At 45.2% G+C, this 22,870-nt stretch overlaps 2 protein-coding genes across 4 annotated transcripts in view; both read right to left on the bottom strand.

Annotated features, from left to right (window-relative positions):
- Positions 1–22,870, bottom strand: part of LOC106545561 (uncharacterized) — an 89,716-nt gene that overhangs the window by 47,961 nt on the left and 18,885 nt on the right. The window contains exon 4 of the mRNA XM_087703526.1: positions 4,208–4,345. Within this exon, the coding sequence (XP_087559652.1) occupies positions 4,208–4,345 (138 nt within the window). The remainder of the gene's footprint in view (positions 1–4,207; positions 4,346–22,870) is intronic.
- LOC148049041 (fucolectin-like) lies at positions 18,219–21,723 on the bottom strand. 3 transcript variants are annotated; one of them, XM_087706581.1, is made up of 5 exons: positions 21,605–21,709; positions 21,450–21,493; positions 21,003–21,091; positions 19,545–19,845; positions 18,219–18,447 (listed from the first exon to the last, which is right to left on the bottom strand). In XM_087706581.1, the coding sequence occupies exons 3-5, from the start codon at positions 21,088–21,090 to the stop codon at positions 18,306–18,308; spliced, it is 531 nt and encodes a 176-aa protein (XP_087562707.1). In that variant the 5' UTR covers position 21,091; positions 21,450–21,493; positions 21,605–21,709; the 3' UTR covers positions 18,219–18,305. The 3 variants fall into 3 exon arrangements, with proteins under 3 accessions (XP_087562707.1, XP_087562708.1, XP_087562706.1); XM_087706582.1 differs by lacking the exon at positions 21,450–21,493 and having other exon boundaries at positions 21,605–21,723; XM_087706580.1 differs by having other exon boundaries at positions 21,450–21,721.

Genomic DNA, 22,870 nt, shown 5'->3' with positions numbered 1-22,870 from the left:
AAGGGTACTAAATCACATGGTTATTTTAGAAGACATTATATAAGGGAGGCGTTGCTGTTAAATTGGGAAAAGGTTAAAAGACTACATTATTTAAAAATTCCAGTCTGGATATCAACAATTGAAGCATTTTCATATCCGATAATATATAAAAAGGAACAAACAGTTAGATATACAGAATTATTGAATTCAGAGGGTGAGCTCAAATCTAGTCAAGAGTTGAAACAAGAAGGGATGGAAATGAACTGGTATTCATATGTACAGATACAATCTAGATATAATGAAGATAGAAAAACCAAAGGTCTTTATAATAAAATGACTGAGTTAGACAAAATTCTAACAGGTACTGATGAAAAAGTAATTAAAAAACTATATGGATATTTATTGGAGTTTAAATTGCATGAAGAACAAGTTAAAGAAACTATGATAGCTTGGGGAAAAAACTTTAGGTATGGGATTGATTTATAGAATTGGCAGAAATTGTGGTCTCAAAATTACAAAATGACAATGTCTACTGCATATAGAGAAAACTTAAGATGTTTTACAGGTGGCATCTACCCCCCAACCAGAATCGCAAGAATGTTCAAGAATAAATCAGAAAAGTGTTGGAAATGTCACCAGATACCTGGCTCATACTACCACATGTGGTGGACTTGCACTGAAGCTAAAAGATACTGGACTAAAATCCACATGTGGTTGGAGAAAATGACACACAAACAAATAGACTTTAAACCAGAGGTCTTTTTATTGGGGATCATACCAGAAACCTATAACAAAGACTTAAAATATCTGATTGCAAATGTGCTAACAGCAGCCAGAATTGTATTTGCAAAAAACTGGAAAAACGAAACAATACCAAAACAGGAAGAAGTTATCCGAAAAATAATGGACTGTGCTGAAATGAGTAAATTGACATTTGAAATTAGAGAGCAAGAGGATGAACAATTTTATAAGATACGGGATTTGTTTTATCGGTGGCTAAGGGGAAAAAAAAACTTTGGAAATGAAAAATGATATACTTATGCCTTAATTGAAAAAAGTAAATGATGATATAATTATGCTGTGAAATAATCTAATAATGACACAATGAAGTATTAACATAAGGTCTGGGGATACAATGTATAAGGTTAAGAACTTATTATAATGATATTTCGCTGCTGATAAGGCAATTCTAATAGGGGAACAAATGAAAACTGGTATATATAGGCAGCGATGCTTTGTTGAACAATGAAGGAATAAGATCTCTGTTTGAAGGTATGAAATGCAAGGTTAACAATGAATAGAAGTATATTCTCTGGGGGAAAACAATGCTAATGTTAACTGAATATATATTGTAGAATGAAAATGAGGCCTTTAGTTATATTAGATGAAATATTTGAGACGGTAAATATTATTTGAAGATGCAGAGGTTAAAACAACTGTAACCAAATGACATGCTGCATGTGATGATGGGTTTTTTTTGTCTTTTTTGTCTTCCCCCTCCCCCCCCCTTTTTTAAACCCTAGGTTATTGTGGTGTTTATTAAATATACAACAGAGAGATACGGGATGTATAAACGTAGTAGGGATGCACCTGTGATCAAATGACATATTGTATGTGATGATGGATTTTTTTCCCTTTTTTTTCCTCTCCTTTTCCCATTGTTTCTTTTCTATTGTTATGTGATGTTATCTATGTAATAAAAAATAAAATTATATATATATATATATATATAAAATTAAAGCTATTAAGGACACCCCCACACCTCGCAATCAGACCAAACTGCAGGCATTCCTCGGGCTCCTCAATTTCTACGGCATCTTTCTCAAACAGAAAGCCACCATTGCTGAGCCACTACATTGACTCCTAGCCAAGAACACGAAATGGTCCTGGGGCAAAACCGAGGCCACCGCATTTGTCGCAGTAAAACAACTTTTTTTTTTGAATTTTTTATTTTATTTTAATTGAACAAAAACACAAAAAAAAGGAATCACCCTTCATTACATCTTGTAGAAAGCGTGTTGATTGGTTACAGATAACATTCGTGCATTTCTTCCACAGTCATTATTTATAGTTCATATTAGATTATATACTTACTATCAATGTACCACAATTCTCATTTGACTACAATTATTTGAACATGCTTTTACCTCAAATCATTCCTACTTAAAGACACAACCACATAATGTCATTCATTAGCTATTTCAAAAAATCCCCCAATAACATTACACCTTTATAACATCTTTTAAGTTGTTTATTTTATTTTTTAACATTAACAACAAACAAACATTTTAAGTAAAATTAATAAAGTTTCTAACCCTTTTTATATCCTACTTTAGCCAATACCATAGCATATATATATATATTGTTAAACAATGTCCATTAACATTTCCTTGTTATTATAATTGGCTAAAAACCATTTACTATTTATGCCCCATCTCCTTTCATCACCAAAAAAAAAACAAAAAAACCCTTACACCTTTATAACAAGATCTAAATGAAAATTTGTTAATAAAATCTATAGGTCTTTTTCCCAATCACAATTTACAATTTATATCCAAATTTCTTTTACTAAATTGTCAATACATGTATATATCATTACGCTGTATCCATTATCATTTCTCATTGTCTGTGAGCAAAGAGCAACATGAATGTTTTTGCAAGAAGCGTGTTCACACCTCCAGAGTCAACACCAGTTGCAGCTGCTGAGAGTTGCTGAGAGAACCAGATTCTTCCCCCAGTGTTGTAAGTTGATAGGAGATAGGAAGAGAATGTTTCCAAATGAAAGTCAGAAAAAAAAGCTTTCTGGCAATAAATGAGTGGACCGGTCTCTCTAAATCTTGGCTGCCGGAAGGTGAGTGGACTTCAACTCCCAGAATTCCCCAGTCAGCAGAGCTTGGCTGTTGAAGTCCACCCATCTTCCAGCAGTCAAGATTGAGAAAGTGTGTGCGACACTGATCAAGAGAGATCGGGAGAGAAATGTTCAGAAATAAGCCAGGAAGCCATTTTTATAAGCTGACCAATTGAGCAGGAGCTTGGACTTGACTTGTCTCCGAGAGAAGCTTCCAAAATGCCAGCTAAGCGAAGGACACCTGCTTTCTGCAGAGGGAAGACTCCAGGTTTCTACAATGAATGTGCTGCTATGTCCCTGGGACAGGTAAGAGGATAGTAAGAACTAATCCCACCTCTGATCACCTGGGTTTTCCATTCACCCCAGTCTGGCCTGACGAGTGCCAGCAACACCTTCCTTATCTGATGTCCCAAACATTTGCTGTCATATGTAAAACACATTTAGACACACTAGAATAGAATAGAAGAGAATAGAGAATAGGGAATAGGAATGGAGAGGAGATGGAATGGAATAGGACAGAATAGAATAGAATAGGATTTCTTTATTGGCCAAGTGTAGACTCACAAGGAATTTGTCTATGGTGCATAAACTCTCAATGTACATGCAAGCAACAAGTGATAAATCCTAATCCTAAAGCACAATCATCATAAACCTCGATACAACACTTAATGTGTCATAGGCTACTAAATAAGCACGACAAAACCACGGTCCACTAAAGCGCGCCCGATTAAAGCGCGTACCTGACGTCATCAGCAATGCGACAAATACGACCGCGGAGAAAAAAGGGCGCTTTTTAAGCAAGCCGATTCACGTAAAGGTAAGGGTTAGGTTTAGGTTTAGGTTAAGGGTTAGGTTTAGGGTTACGTTAAGCGTTAGGGTTAGGTTAAGGGTTAGCGTTAGGTTTAGCGTTAAGTTTAACGTCATTTTAAGGGTTAGGTTTAGCGTTAGGTTTAGGGTTAGGTTTGGGGGGGGTTAGGGTAAGGTTTTCGTGTTAATTTTAACTTTACCGCTCACAGCGTGATGTTTTCGTCGCGCTGCAATGACGTCAGGTACGCGCTTTCGTCGAGCGCACTTTAGTCCACCGCGGTTTTGTGGTGGAACCAAATAAGCAACCCATGTAAATGATAGGATACAAACAAGAGAAAATAGAAAACTAACAGCAGAAAAAGACCTGATTGTCCATCAAATCTGCCTTTTGAGTTCATTTGCTTTTTCTTGCTTTCTCCAGCAGACCCCGAGGCCTTCTTTTTCACCAAAGAAGGACCAGAGAACACCCAGGAGTCTTAGGAGCCCAGAGGCATTTATCTGGATTTATTTGGAGAGCTGTTGACACTTCGCAGGCGCGTCAATCATCCCCAGTACAAGACGTGGCTTCCGTACTAAGTGCTGTAGGCCTCCAGTTCACAGATGGTCAAGTAGTTCTCCCCGGGTAAGTGGACACTGATGTAGCGGCCTTGCTGCCCGTTGCAGTAGATGGTGGTGATGGAGCCTGGGCTGGTGTTCAGGATAATCCCACATCTGTGGGGCAAGAGAGGTCACATTAGGAGAGCAGCCCTGCTGGTCACCCCAAGCTCTCCCTGAAGACACAGCCCCCCCCCACACTGCCCCCCCCAAGCTCTCCTGTGCTCTGCTTCCTATTGTGGTCTGCCTCCAGTGTGTCTTTAATACTCTTGGACTGAAGGCTTCACAGGGGCTCCGTCAGAATGTCGCCTTGGGGTTTCAAACTTCAGCAAGGTCCAGTCCAGCAATGGGTCTGAGGCCATAGGCACCTGGGTCTCAAACGCTTTGGCAGTCCAGCCCTACGGCGCTGCCCATCTAATCTAACCAAAGCTGGATTATCCCAGTAGCTGAATCCCAAGCGGTGCAGAAAGATTCCCAGGGGATGGTTAGACCTATCTGTGAGGTTGGGCATCGTGAAAATGGTGCACTCACCACCCACCCACCTTTCAAAACCATGGAGGGGGTTTCGCCAGAGGAGGATCACGTTGTCGCGGTCTCGGGAAGCCGTCGAGAAGAGGGAGAAGCTGCGGGTGAAGTCGGTGAAGAAGCGGAAACAAGGGTCAGCCGTCGCAAGCGTTGATCGAGGTTGGGCTTCAGGAGGACGTAGGAGTTGGCAGGAAGCTTGGGGAACACGAAAACCACCCAAACCTGAGGAAGAAAGAAGAGGGAGAAGGCCATCAAAAGGTGGACTTTGGATTTGGATTTACTTTATTTGTATGCCGCCCTTTTCCCTGAGGGGACTCAGGGCAGCTCACAATTCAGGGGGAGGGAAGGACAAAACAAGTTACATACATGAAGACAATACATCGTTAAAAAGTGCAACAGTCATACTATTCGGGTGGGGGGTGAAGTCTTTAGCCCCAGGCCTGTCGGGACAGCCAGGTTTTAAGGGCTACGCGGAAGGTCTGGAGGGTGGTGAGGGTACGAATCTCCACGGGGAGTTCATTCCAGAGGGTCGGAGCAGCCACCGAGAAGGCTCTCCTCCGGGTGGTCGCCAGTCGACACTGAGCGGCTGATGGAATTCGGAGGAGGCCTAATCTATGGGATCTTATTGGCCTAGTGGAGGTAATTGGCAGTAGGCGGTCTCTCAAGTACCCAGATCCATAAAGTACCCATAAAGTACTTTATGTCCACAGAGCTATTCAAACACACCTTGCATGAATCCATGGTGGTGGGAAGGTGGATTCCTGGCAGGTGAAGGTTCTACCATGGAATGAAAACTTGGTCAAGGTTCCTGAGATGCAGAAGATCGCAAGAAGGACTGTATGAAGCAACGGGCCGCCTCTTCGTCATCGTTTTCACCCAGCATCGCCACCGGTTCCTGGAGTCCGTTGCTTGAAGGGCCGCCAGAGAGGTCCTTTCTGTGTAGCTTGGCTGTCTTGGTTGAGGTAGAGAGAGACCTCAACGGTGTAGAAGGTTCCTCCTGCTTTTGAACGGAGTCCTCAAAACTCCCCCTCCGAGGTGTGTCTGCAAAGATGACAAAGAAGCACCAAGCAAGGGAGGCAGACGGAGAAGCAGCTCTGAGATATTATGGTCTGGGCCATGAGATGATGCCACGGCAGATTCAGGTTTGCAGCCAGACTCAAAATGAAAGTTCTGGCCTGGTTAGGGTTACCTTTTTTTAAAACCACTGTCAGAACTTTGGATGGTCACTAAATGAGACAGTTGTTAAATAAAGGTTTTTACAATAGCTTCCCAAACTTCACAATAAATTAGAATTACTATAGCTCACCTGTAGTTGTGTTTCCTCTCTGGCCTACCTCGCAGGGCTGACTTGCAGCTTGTTTACAATTGGGTGACCTCTAAATTTCAAACAACTATTACATGTAGTGCCTGACTTATGGCTTTAATTGGCTCAGGGGTTAAGACGCTGAGCTTGTCCATCAGAAAGGTCTTTGAGTTGTACGTGGCTTTTGACAGGATGAGTTGTAAATAACAATTGTTATAAACAGTTGCGAATTCAAGATGGCCTGTAAGAGAAGGGAATCCACCCTGCCTATGAGGAGGGGGGGGTCTTCTGTTTATACAGAATTTGGCATCTTGATGCACCCATCACCAATGATGAGACCAACTCCCCTTCATGGGCTGGAATGGGGACAATTGAACGCAGCGAGATTTTCGCACCCATGCTCCCCCATAGCATCTGACCTATCTTGGGCAATTATTGGCCATCCCTGGCCACTGGGATCCACTGTCCTCCCCCCTCCCCCACAGCTGCATGATCACAGCCGATTTACACCCAGGGAGACTTAATAATGGCCAATTCGCAGAGCAGGAAAACTAAATGCCAGCCAATTCCCGCGCCGAGCAATCGGTCTCGGCCTTCTCAATGGATGGTAGAGGCCTCGGGTGCCGGAGAGGCAAGGGACAGAGCGTTGGGGTCTGGAAAGGCCCACAGGGGGAGGGTCTGGCACCACACCTCTCCCTTTGCTGCCCCGAACTTTGCATGAGCCCCAAAACACCTCTAACCCAGCACAGGAGACCTTGAAGGGGGGCAAGGTGGCCTGCAGCGTGGGAAGTAGAGTTCAGGGCTAAATGCAAAGGTCAGGGGCAGCAGTGGAAGAAGCATGGTGGCAGACCCCCACCGGCGGAACTTCCCAGATCCCATCGCTCTGTCTCCTGCCTCTCCGGTGCCCGATGCCACTGCCCTCCACCGAGGAGGCAGAGGCCAATCCCTCGGCACAGGGATTGACTTGGCCTTCAATTGTCCTGCAATGCCAATTGGGCAGAAATAGGTTTCGCTGGGTGAATTGGCCGTGATCACATAGCAGGGAGGAAGAAAAGTTGACCAGTGGCGAGGGGGCAAGAGATACCACAGGGCCAGCGGAGAAAGATTGCCTAGGATAGCTCAGGCTAACATGGGCGCGAAAATGTAACTGCAAGGAATTGTCCTTGTGGGGCCTTCTCAAGCCCCAAGAACCATCGCCATGGCCAAATTAGGCCAGGCAAGGAAACTATAATATCTATTTCTCTGTCCGGTTCTAAGAACCATCGCCATGGCCAACTTATGCCAGGCAGGAAATCTATAAAATCTATCATCCTCCAACAGCCATGCCTAGCATTAAAATGAGCCATTGAGGTTTTCTGTCTGGTTCTAAGAACCATCGCCATGGCCAAATTAGGCCAGGCAAGGAAACTATAATATCTATTTCTCTGTCCGGTTCTAAGAACCATCGCCATGGCCAACTTATGCCAGGCAGGAAATCTATAAAATCTATCATCCTCCAACAGCCATGCCTAGCATTAAAATGAGCCATTGAGGTTTTCTGTCTGGTTCTAAGAACCATCGCCATGGCCAACTTATGCCAGGCAGGAAATCTATAATATTTATTTCTCTGTCCGGTTCTAAGAACCATCGCCATGGCCAACTTATGCCAGGCAGGAAATCTATAAAATCTATCATCCTCCAACAGCCATGCCTAGCATTAAAATGAGCCATTGAGGTTTTCTGTCTGGTTCTAAGAACCATCGCCATGGCCAACTTATGCCAGGCAGGAAATCTATAATATTTATTTCTCTGTCCGGTTCTAAGAACCATCGCCATGGCCAACTTATGCCAGGCAGGAAATCTATAAAATCTATCATCCTCCAACAGCCATGCCTAGCATTAAAATGAGCCATTGAGGTTTTCTGTCTGGTTCTAAGAACCATCGCCATGGCCAAATTAGGCCAGGCAAGGAAACTATAATATCTATTTCTCTGTCCGGTTCTAAGAACCATCGCCATGGCCAACTTATGCCAGGCAGGAAATCTATAAAATCTATCATCCTCCAACAGCCATGCCTAGCATTAAAATGAGCCATTGAGGTTTTCTGTCTGGTTCTAAGAACCATCGCCATGACCAACTTATGCCAGGCAGGAAATCTATAATATTTATTTCTCTGTCCGGTTCTAAGAACCATCGCCATGGCCAACTTATGCCAGGCAGGAAATCTATAAAATCTATCATCCTCCAACAGCCATGCCTAGCATTAAAATGAGCCATTGAGGTTTTCTGTCTGGTTCTAAGAACCATCGCCATGGCCAACTTATGCCAGGCAGGAAATCTATAATATTTATTTCTCTGTCTGGTTCTAAGAACCATCGCCATGGCCAACTTATGCCAGGCAGGAAATCTATAAAATCTATCATCCTCCAACAGCCATGCCTAGCATTAAAATGAGCTGTTGAGCTTTCTGTCTGGTTCTAAGAACCATCGCCATGGCCAACTTATGCCTGGCAGGAAATCTATAAAATCTATCATCCTCCAACAGCCATGCCTAGCATTAAAATGAGCCATTGAGGTTTTCTGTCTGGTTCTAAGAACCATCGCCATGGCCAACTTATGCCAGGCAGGAAATCTATAATATTTATTTCTCTGTCCGGTTCTAAGAACCATCGCCATGGCCAACTTATGCCAGGCAGGAAATCTATAAAATCTATCATCCTCCAACAGCCATGCCTAGCATTAAAATGAGCCATTGAGGTTTTCTGTCTGGTTCTAAGAACCATCGCCATGGCCAACTTATGCCAGGCAGGAAATCTATAATATTTATTTCTCTGTCCGGTTCTAAGAACCATCGCCATGGCCAACTTATGCCAGGCAGGAAATCTATAAAATCTATCATCCTCCAACAGCCATGCCTAGCATTAAAATGAGCCATTGAGGTTTTCTGTCTGGTTCTAAGAACCATCGCCATGGCCAACTTATGCCAGGCAGGAAATCTATAATATTTATTTCTCTGTCCGGTTCTAAGAACCATCGCCATGGCCAACTTATGCCAGGCAGGAAATCTATAAAATCTATCATCCTCCAACAGCCATGCCTAGCATTAAAATGAGCCATTGAGGTTTTCTGTCTGGTTCTAAGAACCATCGCCATGGCCAACTTATGCCAGGCAGGAAATCTATAATATTTATTTCTCTGTCCGGTTCTAAGAACCATCGCCATGGCCAACTTATGCCAGGCAGGAAATCTATAAAATCTATCATCCTCCAACAGCCATGCCTAGCATTAAAATGAGCCATTGAGGTTTTCTGTCTGGTTCTAAGAACCATCGCCATGACCAACTTATGCCAGGTAGGAAATCTATAATATTTATTTCTCTGTCCGGTTCTAAGAACCATCGCCATGGCCAACTTATGCCAGGCAGGAAATCTATAAAATCTATCATCCTCCAACAGCCATGCCTAGCATTAAAATGAGCCATTGAGGTTTTCTGTCTGGTTCTAAGAACCATCGCCATGGCCAACTTATGCCAGGCAGGAAATCTATAATATTTATTTCTCTGTCCGGTTCTAAGAACCATCGCCATGGCCAACTTATGCCAGGCAGGAAATCTATAAAATCTATCATCCTCCAACAGCCATGCCTAGCATTAAAATGAGCCATTGAGGTTTTCTGTCTGGTTCTAAGAACCATCGCCATGGCCAACTTATGCCAGGCAGGAAATCTATAATATTTATTTCTCTGTCCGGTTCTAAGAACCATCGCCATGGCCAACTTATGCCAGGCAGGAAATCTATAAAATCTATCATCCTCCAACAGCCATGCCTAGCATTAAAATGAGCCATTGAGGTTTTCTGTCTGGTTCTAAGAACCATCGCCATGGCCAACTTATGCCAGGCAGGAAATCTATAATATTTATTTCTCTGTCCGGTTCTAAGAACCATCGCCATGGCCAACTTATGCCAGGCAGGAAATCTATAAAATCTATCATCCTCCAACAGCCATGCCTAGCATTAAAATGAGCCATTGAGGTTTTCTGTCTGGTTCTAAGAACCATCGCCATGACCAACTTATGCCAGGCAGGAAATCTATAATATTTATTTCTCTGTCCGGTTCTAAGAACCATCGCCATGGCCAACTTATGCCAGGCAGGAAATCTATAAAATCTATCATCCTCCAACAGCCATGCCTAGCATTAAAATGAGCCATTGAGGTTTTCTGTCTGGTTCTAAGAACCATCGCCATGGCCAACTTATGCCAGGCAGGAAATCTATAATATTTATTTCTCTGTCCGGTTCTAAGAACCATCGCCATGGCCAACTTATGCCAGGCAGGAAATCTATAAAATCTATCATCCTCCAACAGCCATGCCTAGCATTAAAATGAGCCATTGAGGTTTTCTGTCTGGTTCTAAGAACCATCGCCATGGCCAACTTATGCCAGGCAGGAAATCTATAATATTTATTTCTCTGTCCGGTTCTAAGAACCATCGCCATGGCCAACTTATGCCAGGCAGGAAATCTATAAAATCTATCATCCTCCAACAGCCATGCCTAGCATTAAAATGAGCCATTGAGGTTTTCTGTCTGGTTCTAAGAACCATCGCCATGGCCAACTTATGCCAGGCAGGAAATCTATAAAATCTATCATCCTCCAACAGCCATGCCTAGCATTAAAATGAGCCGTTGAGCTTTCTGTCTGGTTCTAAGAACCATCGCCATGGCCAACTTATGCCAGGCAGGAAATCTATAAAATCTATCATCCTCCAACAGCCATGCCTAGCATTAAAATGAGCCATTGAGGTTTTCTGTCTGGTTCTAAGAACCATCGCCATGGCCAACTTATGCTAGGCAGGAAATCTATAATATTTATTTCTCTGTCCGGTTCTAAGAACCATCGCCATGGCCAAATTATGCCAGGCAGGAAATCTATAAAATCTATCATCCCCCAACAGCCATGCCTAGCATTAAAATGAGCCATTGAGGTTTTCTGTCTGGTTCTAAGAACCATCGCCATGGCCAACTTATGCCAGGCAAGGAAACTATAATATTTATTTCTCTGTCCGGTTCTAAGAACCATCCCCATGGCCAACTTATGCCAGGCAGGAAATCTATAATATTTATTTCTCTGTCCGGTTCTAAGAACCATCGCCATGGCCAACTTATGCCAGGCAGGAAATCTATAATATTTATTTCTCTGTCCGGTTCTAAGAACCATCGCCATGGCCAACTTATGCCAGGCAGGAAATCTATAAAATCTATCATCCTCCAACAGCCATGCCTAGCATTAAGATGAGCCGTTGAGCTTTCTGTCTGGTTCTAAGAACCATCGCCATGGCCAACTTATGCCAGGCAAGGAAATCTATAGCCTGTGGAGAAAAGTGCAAAATGTATTATCAATCATAGCACCAACTATGAATCAAACTTCAATGGGAAAACTCCTTAGTTTCACAACCTCCAAGACACACAACCATATGTAATTTCTAAACACCTGGCACTCTGACAAATTAACCGCCAGTAGCCACATAGACATAAACAATATCTATATCTGTGCACAAGTGACCATCAAGAAGCCCAAAAGGAATCAAAAGGACCAAAACACCTGCTCAGCAGCAAACACCACGAATCAACAAGTAGTCCAATCAAAGACTCTCTAAAGACCCTTTTTAACAACACTGAAACCACAAGCCACTAGGAAGCACGTTGAGAACAAACCTCACCCTCTCCTAGTACTGATATTCCCTAAATAGTAAAGGCTCTGCAAAAGAAACTACCAAGCCCAGAGAACACTAAGGACCTCTCAAACCGCAAGCCGCAAATCTTCTCCTTTGTATGCTGCTCATCACCAACTTCACTTTCAGCTCTAAGAAGTCTGACTGGTACTGTGGCCTTCTTTCTCAGAATGAGAAGGTGGGAGGGGGGTAATCCAGAAGGATCCCCTTCCAGTCGGAGTACCGAGGGGGTCCTCAGGGACTGGAGGAGGCTTGCGGCTGAGCGCCCGTTGCCTCCTCCAGGTTGATTCGCCCTCACTGCTCGCTCAGGGACTGAAAGGGTCACCCAGTGGAAACCCCAGAGAGGCTGTCCAGTGTGGGTCTCTTCAGTGTGGGTGTCCAGGGATTGAATGACCTCCACGTGGGGGGCATCACCCCTATCCCCACACTGTAGTGATATGGGGAGTGCTTGGGGGGGGGGCTCTGGTTCTACCACAGCCAGTGGCTAAAATGATCTCACATCCCAAATTGTTTATATGTTTTACTTTTGTTACATTACTTTGCATTCCCCCCCCCAAAAAAAACTTGGCTAAAGCATGCCTTAGGGCGCAACGTCTGCAAACCTATGGCATGCGTGCCTAAAGTGCCATGTGGAGCCATGTCACTTGGCATGTGCGGCATCGCCTGTTCCTCTACTGGTTTCCAGCAGGCGCAGGTGCAACAGCCAGCTAGACTGCCGGTTACGGGCTTGCGGTCAGCTGGCCAGTGTGCGTGCTCACGCCGGAAAACGGAACCCTGGCTCTTCCAGTTTCCGGCAGTGCCACACGCACAAAGGCCAGCTGATTGTCGTGTGGGCGTTTGCACCAGAAACCCAAGAGGAATGGCCAACGCCACACAAGCCAGGCGACATGGCTCCGCATGCCACCTCGCACACGCATGCCTTGGGCTCGCCATCACAGCCTTAGGGTAAGCTTTATAGCACGCCCCAAAGGTTTTTGCAGTCATAAACCACATGATGCCGATAGTACCTGTCAGGCTTCTTGGTTAAACCCAGCACTGAAAAGTTAGTAAACCTTTGACTTAGCTTTGATGTCTTCGACGGCTTGTCTGAGGTGATTCCCTTCGTGTAGAGCGCCTGTGAAGTAATAATAAGAAGAAATCAACATCAGCAAACGACCACCTGATGTTCAGAGACTAGAAAACCAATTCACCAATTTTACAAAGCTGCTTTTACGTTCTTTATCCTACAAGTGAACGAAGGCAAGATACAATGAATTGGAAAGTTGTGCCCTTGAGAATGACACAAACCACTGGTTTTTACTGTTCCCCAAAGATATGACCTCCAGCTCCAGGAGTTTCTCTTACTCTCCAGGAACTGGAAGGCATCCCTAAAATTGCTTTCATTTACCTTCCTGCAAGAAAGTCAGGTCAGTTCCTGGACCTGATGCAATTTTACTTTTGCCATTAGTTCCTTGAAGTAGCTAGTCCTCTGCGTGTTTTAAGGAGCCTTGGCTAGAATTATCTCAGGTCCCAAGAATTGACTATTCCTAAGAACAAGGTCAATTCCTGGACTTGAACTAATTTTAAACTTTTGCCTTTACTTGGTCAGTCATCCACATGCTTATGTATCCTTTATTTGGCCAAGGAATTTAAGAACTTGAGCCTTGACTTAAATTAACTCAGGTCCTAAAAATTCACTTTATTCCTGAAAGCAAGGTCAGCTCCTAAGGTTTAATTATGACTTCCCTGTGGTGGTTTGGTCCTTTTTAAAAGGACATGGGTGAGAATACCTCAGGTTCCACTAGTATTTTATTCTAAAAAATTAAATTTTGGCTAAAAATTACCTTAGGCCTCAAGATTGGACTATTTCAAGAAAGCAAGGTCAACTCCTGGACCTCAAATAATTTTAGTTCACTTTTACACCTTTAGTTACTTGAAGTAACTAGTCCTCTGCATGTTTTCTTTCAAGGACTTGAACCTGGGCTAAGAAAAATAGTTTCTCAGATCCCAAGAGTTTAAATTTATTAAACAAAGTCAGGTCACCTGCAGGGACTGAAGCAATTTTGCCCTTTAAGCTAATTTGAACACTTACATCCACCTGTGGTAGCTTAGCCCTTTTTAACTGCTCCTGGTTAAAATTGCCCCAGCTGTATTCCTTTTAAGCTACTTTTAATGGTTACTTGTCTCTGGGGTGAACAGGACACCGCTGAGATTATCTCAGATTCTGCCTAGTTCTACCATTTTAACTCCTAAAAACCTTGGTTAAAATTCTTCTGGACGTTTGCCTTATTTCCCCGAGGGAAAGTGGGACTGAGGTAAACTCACTATAGGGAAGCTGTGGCGTTGGGAGTCTTTTAAAATAAAGGCACCCTTGAGGTAATTACCTCAGCCACCACTGGCGTTTTACTCCTGAGGAAACATACACCCTGTATGTTAAAATCACCTCAGGCGCCGTCCTTACTCCCTGAAAATAAGGCTAAATTCACCTCAGGCGCCGTCCTTACTCCCTGAAAATAAGGCTAAAATCACCTCAGGCGCCGTCCTTACTCCCCGAGAAAAAGCTGCTCCTTAGCTCCCCTCAGCATCCCACCACGCCTAAGAGCCTCAAACGGGGATTTACCTCAGCGTGCAAGAGGCCACCTCGCGGTCTAATCTGCGAAGCCGTAGGGAGAGGGGAGGTTTGCTCTCTCCCCGCAGCGTCGTCTCTTTCGAGGGGGGAATAAAAAAGAGACGACGCGGAGAAGGCGGCGGCGGCAGCGGCGGCGGCACGTGCTGCTTCTGCACCGCGCTCGCGCTTTCGCCTCAGCCCGAGGAGCCCGCCGACTTTTTAAAGCGTCCCCGCCCCTCGGAGGAGGGGGGAAGGAGAAAGAGAGGCCGCTCAGCCAATCCGAAGGACGGGTTTCCAAAGCAGCCAATCGCAGCCGAGGTGGGCGTTTGGCTGGAAAGGCAGGTGGCTCACCAGGTGTGTTCCACCGCCTCGCAGGTGAGGGCGATTGGAGGCAATCACGTGTCTGCGCGCGCGTGTCTTTTTTCCCCCCCTGTTCTCTGCTCTCAAAAGAATATCTAATCTATACATTTTAATCTGTCGCGGTTTATAACGCTGTACGCCATATATTCTTTTGTATATCTTTATATCTGTTTCTAATTTGTTAAATCTTCTTTCATCCTTCATTTTTTTTTAATCTCTGCCCCTATTATCTAGGCATTTATAGAATATTGAGTAATGGTCTGTTTCTCTAAAGGATTGTATAAATAATATTGTATAAATGCCCAGATAATGAGGGCAGAGGTTAAAAAATAATGAAAGAAGATTAACAAATTAAGTTACATCGTTAGGTACACTCTGTTTTTTTTAATTACCATTTTATCTGTAGGTGTACATCTGTTGGTATAGAGTGATAAATGTATAGAGTGTTATGGCACAGCTATATAAATAATGTACAATATCATGTATTTAAAAAGAGATCATATTATATGATTGATAATGGTTATGATTTGGGTGTATAACACGGTGTATATATTTCAAAAGGACTTGATAACAACCAGTATAGATAGTGCTGTTGCAAAATTGAAATTGTGATGTAGAATAAAGGAAAATGTACAATAAAAACATAACAATAAAAAAGAATATCTGATCTGTGTAATCTATTTTATCTAATCCATCCATCCATCCATCCATCCATCCATCCATCCATCCATCCATCTATCTATCATCTATTTGTCTATCATTTATCTGTCTTTTATATCATCTGTCTGTCTGTCTGTCTCTCTGTCTCTCTATCTATCTACACACCACACACATTTATGCATCCTACACACACACATAAATATAAAGCACTGTCCATTTTGAATACATCGTATTCATAGTGTAATGCCTTCTCTAAGTTTCATCCCCTCTGGGAACCCTTTGGACTACAAATCCCATGCGCCTGCCAGCCAGTGCTCACCCCTTTTGCGACAGCTGGCTCAGAACAATTTACAGAGGATTGGATCTTCCCTGGTTTTCCAGAGAGTCTCCCACGTGGATCTCAAGGCGGCTGATGAGTTCCCCACAGCAATCCTCGCGGTTTTTCACCACCACCATGGAGATGTTGTAAGAGCATCCCAGGTCCACATACCACCATGCTTAGGCCTCATGCTTGGTGCGGATGCAGGAGCCGCGGCCCCAGCCCCCGCTGCAGTTCCCGTCCACGGCTTTGTCTGCTGACCCAAGGATCTCCTGGGGGGTGGACGGAGGACTGGAAGGCCGGTCTCCTTAAGGCCAATTTCTTTGTCTTTATTCCTGCAGGAGAGAATGGAGGAGGCCCTGGAGGAGGACGGGCAGCAGGGGACCTTCAGGGAGGGAGAAGGGAAGGGGCAAAGCCCCCCAGGGCAGCCCTTTTGGAGGAGACAGTGGGGTGGGTTTTGAAGGTGGGAAAGGGGTGGAAGGAGGGGAGCTGAGTTCCGTGCTCTGGGGTTCCTTTGCTTTGGGGGAGGAAACCTCCTCAGCCTCTTGTCCCAAAGGTGCTTTTTATTTCTCAAGAGGCAACTGGACATTCCGGTTTGAAGACCTTTTGCTTCTCATCCAAGCAGGGCAGGGGGGGATGGACTAGAAGACCTCCAAGCTCCCTTCCAACTCTGTTATTCTGTTCTATTCTATTCTCTTCTATTCTATTCTCTGCTCTGCTCTGCTCTGCTCTGCTCTGCCATGCCATGCCATGCTCTGCCATGCCATGCCATGCCATGCCATGCTATATTCTTTTTTTCTCTTCTCTTCTCTTGATTCTTCAGCTGAAGAAGCTTCTTGGATGAGGAGCGAAATGTGTCCAGTTGCCACTTGAAAACAATAAATAAAATACCTTTGGGGTAACCATGGCCTGGATGACGGAGAACCTCTGTAGACATTTAGCAATGCACCCTTAGCCTCTTCTTCCTCCCTCCCTACTGTGCAACAAATTGGCCTGAGAGGAACTGGACCTCAATCGATGCAACGCCATCTCTATTCAACCATGTTTTTATTCTGACTGGCCAGATTTCCCCATTTTAGATAATGTGACCTATGTAAAATTTGGCTCCGCTGGAGACCAGGTAGGTAGGAGGGGGTGGTTTTGTAAGACAGTCTGAGGGGAGCAAGTCTCCATTTGCCCTGAAGTGCTGTGAGGCCACGTAGGGACCAGGAGGAGCTGGCTGCCTCTACTCCACACACCTGAGCACCAGGACTGGCCATGGAGACCCAGAGGAAGGCACTTTCAAGGTTCTGCCATTCTGCCAGAGGAGGATTCCTGGAATTGCTCCTCTGCCTCTTTCCTCACCTGCTCTACTCCATCCTTCACCCTTCAGGTGAGTTGTTCAAAGGTGAGAAGGCCTGTGTCTTTGGCAGTGGAACAGTTGTCCTCCAGAAACCCATACAAATTCTGCCTAATATGTAATATAGCCCAACAAAAAAGGCAACAGTAAAAATATTGGGTTTCTGCCTGGATGGTCTCTTGTGACGAGCGGAAGGACAGAGAATGGAAGTAGTGATCTTCCTCCCATATTTGGGCATACCGGGGGTTGTAAAATCACACACACATACATACATATATACAGGGCGGGGCATAACCTTTTCCTAGGGGGGTCACAGCAACACTTGTAATAACAACACAAATAATTCATACACCATTCGAAAGCCCATCAAAAACTGAGTTTATTGACACGATTTAATAGTCAGTATGACCACCATTAGCCCTTCGAACAGCATTCAAACGAGGTGCCTCTCGAAAGGCAATGCATTTTATTCTGTCAATGATCCTTTGTTCTTCCGAATCGAATTTTCCAGCCATTCTTAAAGCAAATTTAACATTTAATAGCTCATTCAATTCAGTTTTTTATGGGCTTTAAAATGAGGTGTCGCGGAAGTTGTAAACTGCTGTCGATCTTGCTGTGACCCCCTAGGAAAAGGTTATGCCCCGCCCTAGAATTGCAAAATAATGACTGTTTGAAGATTTGTTGTGTTCTTATCCACCTCGTTTGAATGCTGTTCGAAGGACTAATGGTGGTCATACTGACTATTAAATCGTGTCAATAAACTCAGTTTTTGATGGGCTTTCGAATGGTGTATGAATTATTTGTGTTGTTATTACAAGTGTTGCTGTGACCCCCTAGGAAAAGGTTATGCCCCACCCTGTATATACACACACACATACACACATATATACACATACATACATACATATAATCAATCCTTCCATCCTTCCATCCGTCCAGAGATACACCCAGTCGTCATCTTAAATGCAAAAGTCTGGGAGTTCAGTTCCCAGGACAGGTTGAAACCTTGACAGCCATCCCTCTCTGAGAAGTCCCAATAAGGACAAAGTGGCCACACAGGGATTCCTGGGGATCCATAGATCAGATGACCTGAAAGGAGGGGGAGTGATGAGGATCAGGGAATAATTCCCTCCGTAGATACAAAGGCCTCCCTTTTAACCAAAGAACAAACAGAGGAAACCTACAAATGCCTCCTAGGAGATCATTTATTTGGAGATAAATTGGCATTTTGTGGAGTGTTGATCAACCCCCCCACCATGCAAGTCGTGGCTTCTCTACTTGGGGCTGTAGACCTCCACTTCACAGATGGTCAAGTAGTCCTTCCTGGATAAGTGGACACCGAGGTAGCGGCCTTGCTTCCCGTTGCAGGAGATGGTGGAGACGGAGCCTGGGCTGCTGTCCAGGATAATCCCACAGCTGTGGGGCAAGAGAGGTCACATTAGGAGAGCTGTCCTGCTTGCCCCCACCTGCTGGTCACCCCAAGTTCACCCTGAGCACACAGCCCCCCCCTCGACTCTCCCAGGGCAGCCCCATTTCAGCAGCTGTCCAGACCTCGCGACCTCCGCTGCCTCTGACGTTGGGCCTCCCTTGTGCCTCTGATATTCCAATTAATTAGAGACATTAACCTCGTTGATCAAAGTACAAAGGTGATTCTGCAGGGAATGGTTTTTAATAAAACATTGTTTTCTCAGGGTCATCATCTTGAGTTTTTTCGAACCAACCTTGAAGAATGCTGCCGGAAAGCATGAGAAATCAGGAGATCCGTGGAGTTCAAAGATTATACAGGTGCATTGAAAGCGAACTGGCCGTAGATAAAAGCCAGCAGAATTCAAGGTGGGCTGGTCTAGGATCTCTTGTGGGCATGAAAGGATGCAAGACGTCTTTGACACCCCCTCCCCTCCCTCCCTCGGGCTCAGCCTGGTCATCTCCTACAGCTACGGTCATTTTTGGTCCTGCTGTGAAGAATGCTACAGTGGTCATCAAGGGCCACATGGATTTATCCAACCCAGTTTTCTCCCTGACCTGGATGGCTGCCTTGGCCAAATCCATCCACTGCACCTGGGCAGCTAATCAGTTCAACTAAACATATGAATAAAATCCCAGATCTAACGAGAGAGAGAGAAGGGAAACCTGAGCCATTTATTCCCCCACAACTGAACTTCTTTCTTTTGCTCTCTTGTTGGGGGGTGACTTACCCAGTTCAGAAGGAACCCATGTTCTAGATTTGCAACTTAAATGATAGAAAAAATCAACAATCAGGTGGAGTTCGCACAGTCCCCCCAACAATTGAGACCACAACTTAGCCAGTTGGTATCAGTTCTTTCCCCGTCTCTTGGGGGAGCAAGGAGGGAGGTGATCTCACAGTCTCCACACCAATGGACTCAGGACACCTTGGTCCCCAGGACAAAGTCGGCATCTCAACAGCACCCCAAAATCACCTGCTCTGTCTGTGGATTCTGTCTCTTCCGTCAATGCCCTAATTACACGGAGGACCCCAGTTGGGGATGACTTACAGAGGGTTGTCTCTTCCATAGTTCTGCAGAGAGTCTCCTAAGCGGACTTCCGCTTTAAGCAGCCTTTGGTTACAGCAGTCCTGCCGGTTTTTCACCACCACCATCAAGTTTTTATGAGACTCCATCAGGTCCATCAACCACCAGGGGTTTTTCTCCAGGTTAGTGTGGGAACAGGAGGCACCGATCCACATCCCGTTGCAATTCCCATCCACAGCTTTCTCTGGTGGTCCACCATACTCACTGGGGTAGGTGGAGGACTGTAAGACTGGCTTCCCTAAGGCCAAATTATTTGGCTCTGAATCTGCAGGAAAGAATAGAGGAGACCCTTCAAGCAGAGAATGGTTGGGAGGAGGAGGAGGAGGAGGAGGAAAGGAGGAGGAGGAGGAGGAGGAGGAGGAGGGGAAGAGAAGGAGGAGGAGGAGGAGGAAGGGGGGAGGAGGAGGAAGAGGAGGAGGAAGGGAGGAGGAGGAAGAGGAGGAGGAGGAGGAGGAGGAGGAGGAGGAGGAGGAGGAGGAAGGGAGGAGGAGGAGGAGGAAGAGAAGGAGGAGGAAGGGAGGAGGAGGAAGAGGAGGAGGAGGAAGAGAAGGAGGAGGAAGAGGAGGAAGGGAGGAGGAGGAGGAAGGGAGGAGGAGGAGGAAGAGAAGGAGGAGGAAGGGAGGAGGAGGAGGAGGAAGGGGGGAGGAGGAGGAGGAGGAAGAGAAGAAGGAGGAGGAGGAAGGGAGGAGGAAGAGAAGGAGGAGAAGGAGGAGGAGAGGTGCAAAGCCACAAGCACAATGTTTTGGGGACACAAGGAGTAAGTTTTGAAGACTGGGAAATGGGTTGAAAGAAGTGAGCTAAGGGCAATGCTACGTTCCTTTGCTCTTGGGGGAGGAACCCCTTGGCCTCCTTTTCTTCCACTCCCAGAGAAGATCCGGACCTCATCACAGTGGATTCAAAGAGATCTACATCAAGTGGCCTTTTACCCTGTGATGTTACCACCCGAGTGATTGGTTCACAGCCACCGGACAGATTAGGGAGAGGAAATATCCGGCTGGCCTGAAGTGCTGGGGGCATTGACACCCCTCCTCCAGTTTATCTTCTATTGGCTTGTTCCCCTGCAAGTGCCCCCAGGGCCCCCCCGGATGCTCTGAAGTGTGGGCATGGGTTAGAGATGGGTTAGAGAAACCGAGAACACACATCAGGAGAACAGAACGCCAAGGGCCGAGGTTGTTGGGAGACATACACGCTGGAGTCCCTGCTCCCAAGGAGGTCTCACAATGGCTGTGCAACAGACGAGGGAGGTTCGGGGGTCTCGTGGCCCTTGTTCCCTTCAGGCAACGACCGTGGGAAGTGTTGCAGGCAGTGTGGTGGTATAAGACTAAGAGGAGAGTCTGGGAGAGGACGACTGGATGTTGAGATGGCAGGACCACCCCAATAGCCACACACACAAACACACAAAGGTCTTTACGTGGTTCTTACCTTCAGGTGGAGGCCTGCAACTCTGAGCTGCTGCAGGGCCTGCCAGGAGGGTGGTGGCCAGCAGAGCCCCCCAGACGATGAGCTTCATCCTGCAAGCGAGGAGGGGAGAGATCAGGGAGGGCGTGGCATGAGCAGCTGGCTGCCTCTACTCCACACACCTGAGCACCAGGACTGGCCATGGAGACCCAGAGGAATGTTGGAGGCACTTTCAAGGTTCTTCCATTCTCCCAGAGGACCATCAAGAGCGTCCCAGAAATTGCTCCTCTGCCTCTTCCCTCACCTGGCCTTCCCCACACGCTTATGTCAGTCCCATTGAAAAAATCAAGGTGGGTTTATTGAAGTCTCTCTCTCATCTGCCCACTTTCTCGGGCCATCCCATAATTCCACCCACCCCTCCTTCAAGAACTCGCTCAGTGGTTGGTTCTTCCTTCTTTCCCCGCCACTCACCTCTTTCGGTCTCTTGGCGATGTCCAGAGGGCTGGAAGTCCTCCCTGGAGGGTGAACAAGGAGAGCTTCTTTCCACCAGCAGATGCTTCAGGTGAGTGCGGACCTCCCTCTGACCAGCCTCGGTTGTATTCCCTTCCCCCCCAGGTGGGACTGACCTGACTCACAAAGTCCAAGCCAATCAGGAGGCCAGAGCTAAGGTTGGCCTCTTTCCCAATTCACGTGGACCTTTTTGGTTTGGTTTGCTCCAAGATCTGCCACCAACTTAGCAAACATGATCTTCTCTCCAGTATTCTCAACCCCATGACGATGACCCATCTCCAGCAGGGGTTGGCCTTCTCCCATAGCCAAAGACAATACATGGCTCTGTAGCAGGAATCTCTGCATTCCCCTCCAGCTCACAATAAGCTCTCAGAAAACACTAGGACACGTTACACAACCCTCGTTCCACAGGATCCCCCCCTCCTCTTTCCACGTGTTCAGGGATTCTTCTGGACAGGGACATAATATTCTTCCTGCCCAGATGCCAACTGGTTTCCACATCAGAACCTCACCATTGTGTGTGAGCCAAGAGCAACATGAATGTTGTTTTTTGCAAGAACCACTCATGCTCACACCTCCAAAATCAACACAATTTCTGGTAGCTGAAAGAACCAGATCGCTTCCTCCGAATCCTGAAAGGTGCTATTACGTAAGAAGTGATTACAGTCTCTTCTGGAGTACAAGAAGCACCAAGATTATTTTTTAATATACATTTTTATTTTTATTAAACAGACCACACACACACACAACAATAAAAAAGGCAAAAAAAGCATCATCACATACAGCATGTTGTTTGTTTACAAGTGTTTTTGCATTCATATTCTCGAATAACATTTACCATCACAGATTTTTCATCTAGTATAATTAAATACCTCACTTTCATTGTACAGTATATGTTCAATTACAATTAGTATTATTTTTTCCCAATAAATCATAATTCCCTTACATTCTTGATTGTCTATTTGATAACAGTATACCTTTATATAATCCCCATGTGAAAGAAACTTTTTTTTTACCAACCATTTATATTTATATATCACTATTTTCAATTATGCATAATTCCACGAATCAACTATTGGGTATTCTTATGTTAATTATTATCCTTGTACATCATACATTCAAACAGAAATCTTATTCCTTCATTTTTCAACAAAATATTCTAAATAGTCACTACATATATATACCAATTTTTAATTATTCCCTTATTAAAATTATTTATCAACAACAAGATATCATTATAATATATTCTTAGGGGGCAAGGATAGTTGATGCGCAAAATATACATTGCAACGCTTATTGCAAAGCCTCTCAACTATCAAACGACAACCCGGCCTTCACGTGGTGCCCCCTGTTCCCACCAATCGGGCTCTGTCGACCCTTGG

The sequence above is a fragment of the Thamnophis sirtalis genome, unplaced genomic scaffold (assembly GCF_051295495.1).
Source record: "Thamnophis sirtalis isolate CommonGarterSnake01/CBP01778 unplaced genomic scaffold, rThaSir2_p1.2 scaffold_2, whole genome shotgun sequence".
Lineage (NCBI taxonomy): Eukaryota > Metazoa > Chordata > Lepidosauria > Squamata > Natricidae > Thamnophis > Thamnophis sirtalis.
Note: the sequence above shows the minus strand (reverse complement) of the source record. Positions and strands in the feature narration are given on the sequence as shown.

Coding starts and splice junctions, on each gene's coding strand:
- LOC148049041 (XM_087706582.1), bottom strand. CDS start 21,090: ATGAAGCTCATCGTCTGGGGGGCTCTGCTGGCCACCACCCTCCTGGCA. Junction 19,846..21,002: donor TTGCAGGCCTCCACCTGAAG/GTAAGAACCACG, acceptor TCTTTCCTGCAG/ATTCAGAGCCAAATAATTTG. Junction 18,448..19,544: donor TATGGAAGAGACAACCCTCT/GTAAGTCATCCC, acceptor CTTGCCCCACAG/CTGTGGGATTATCCTGGACA.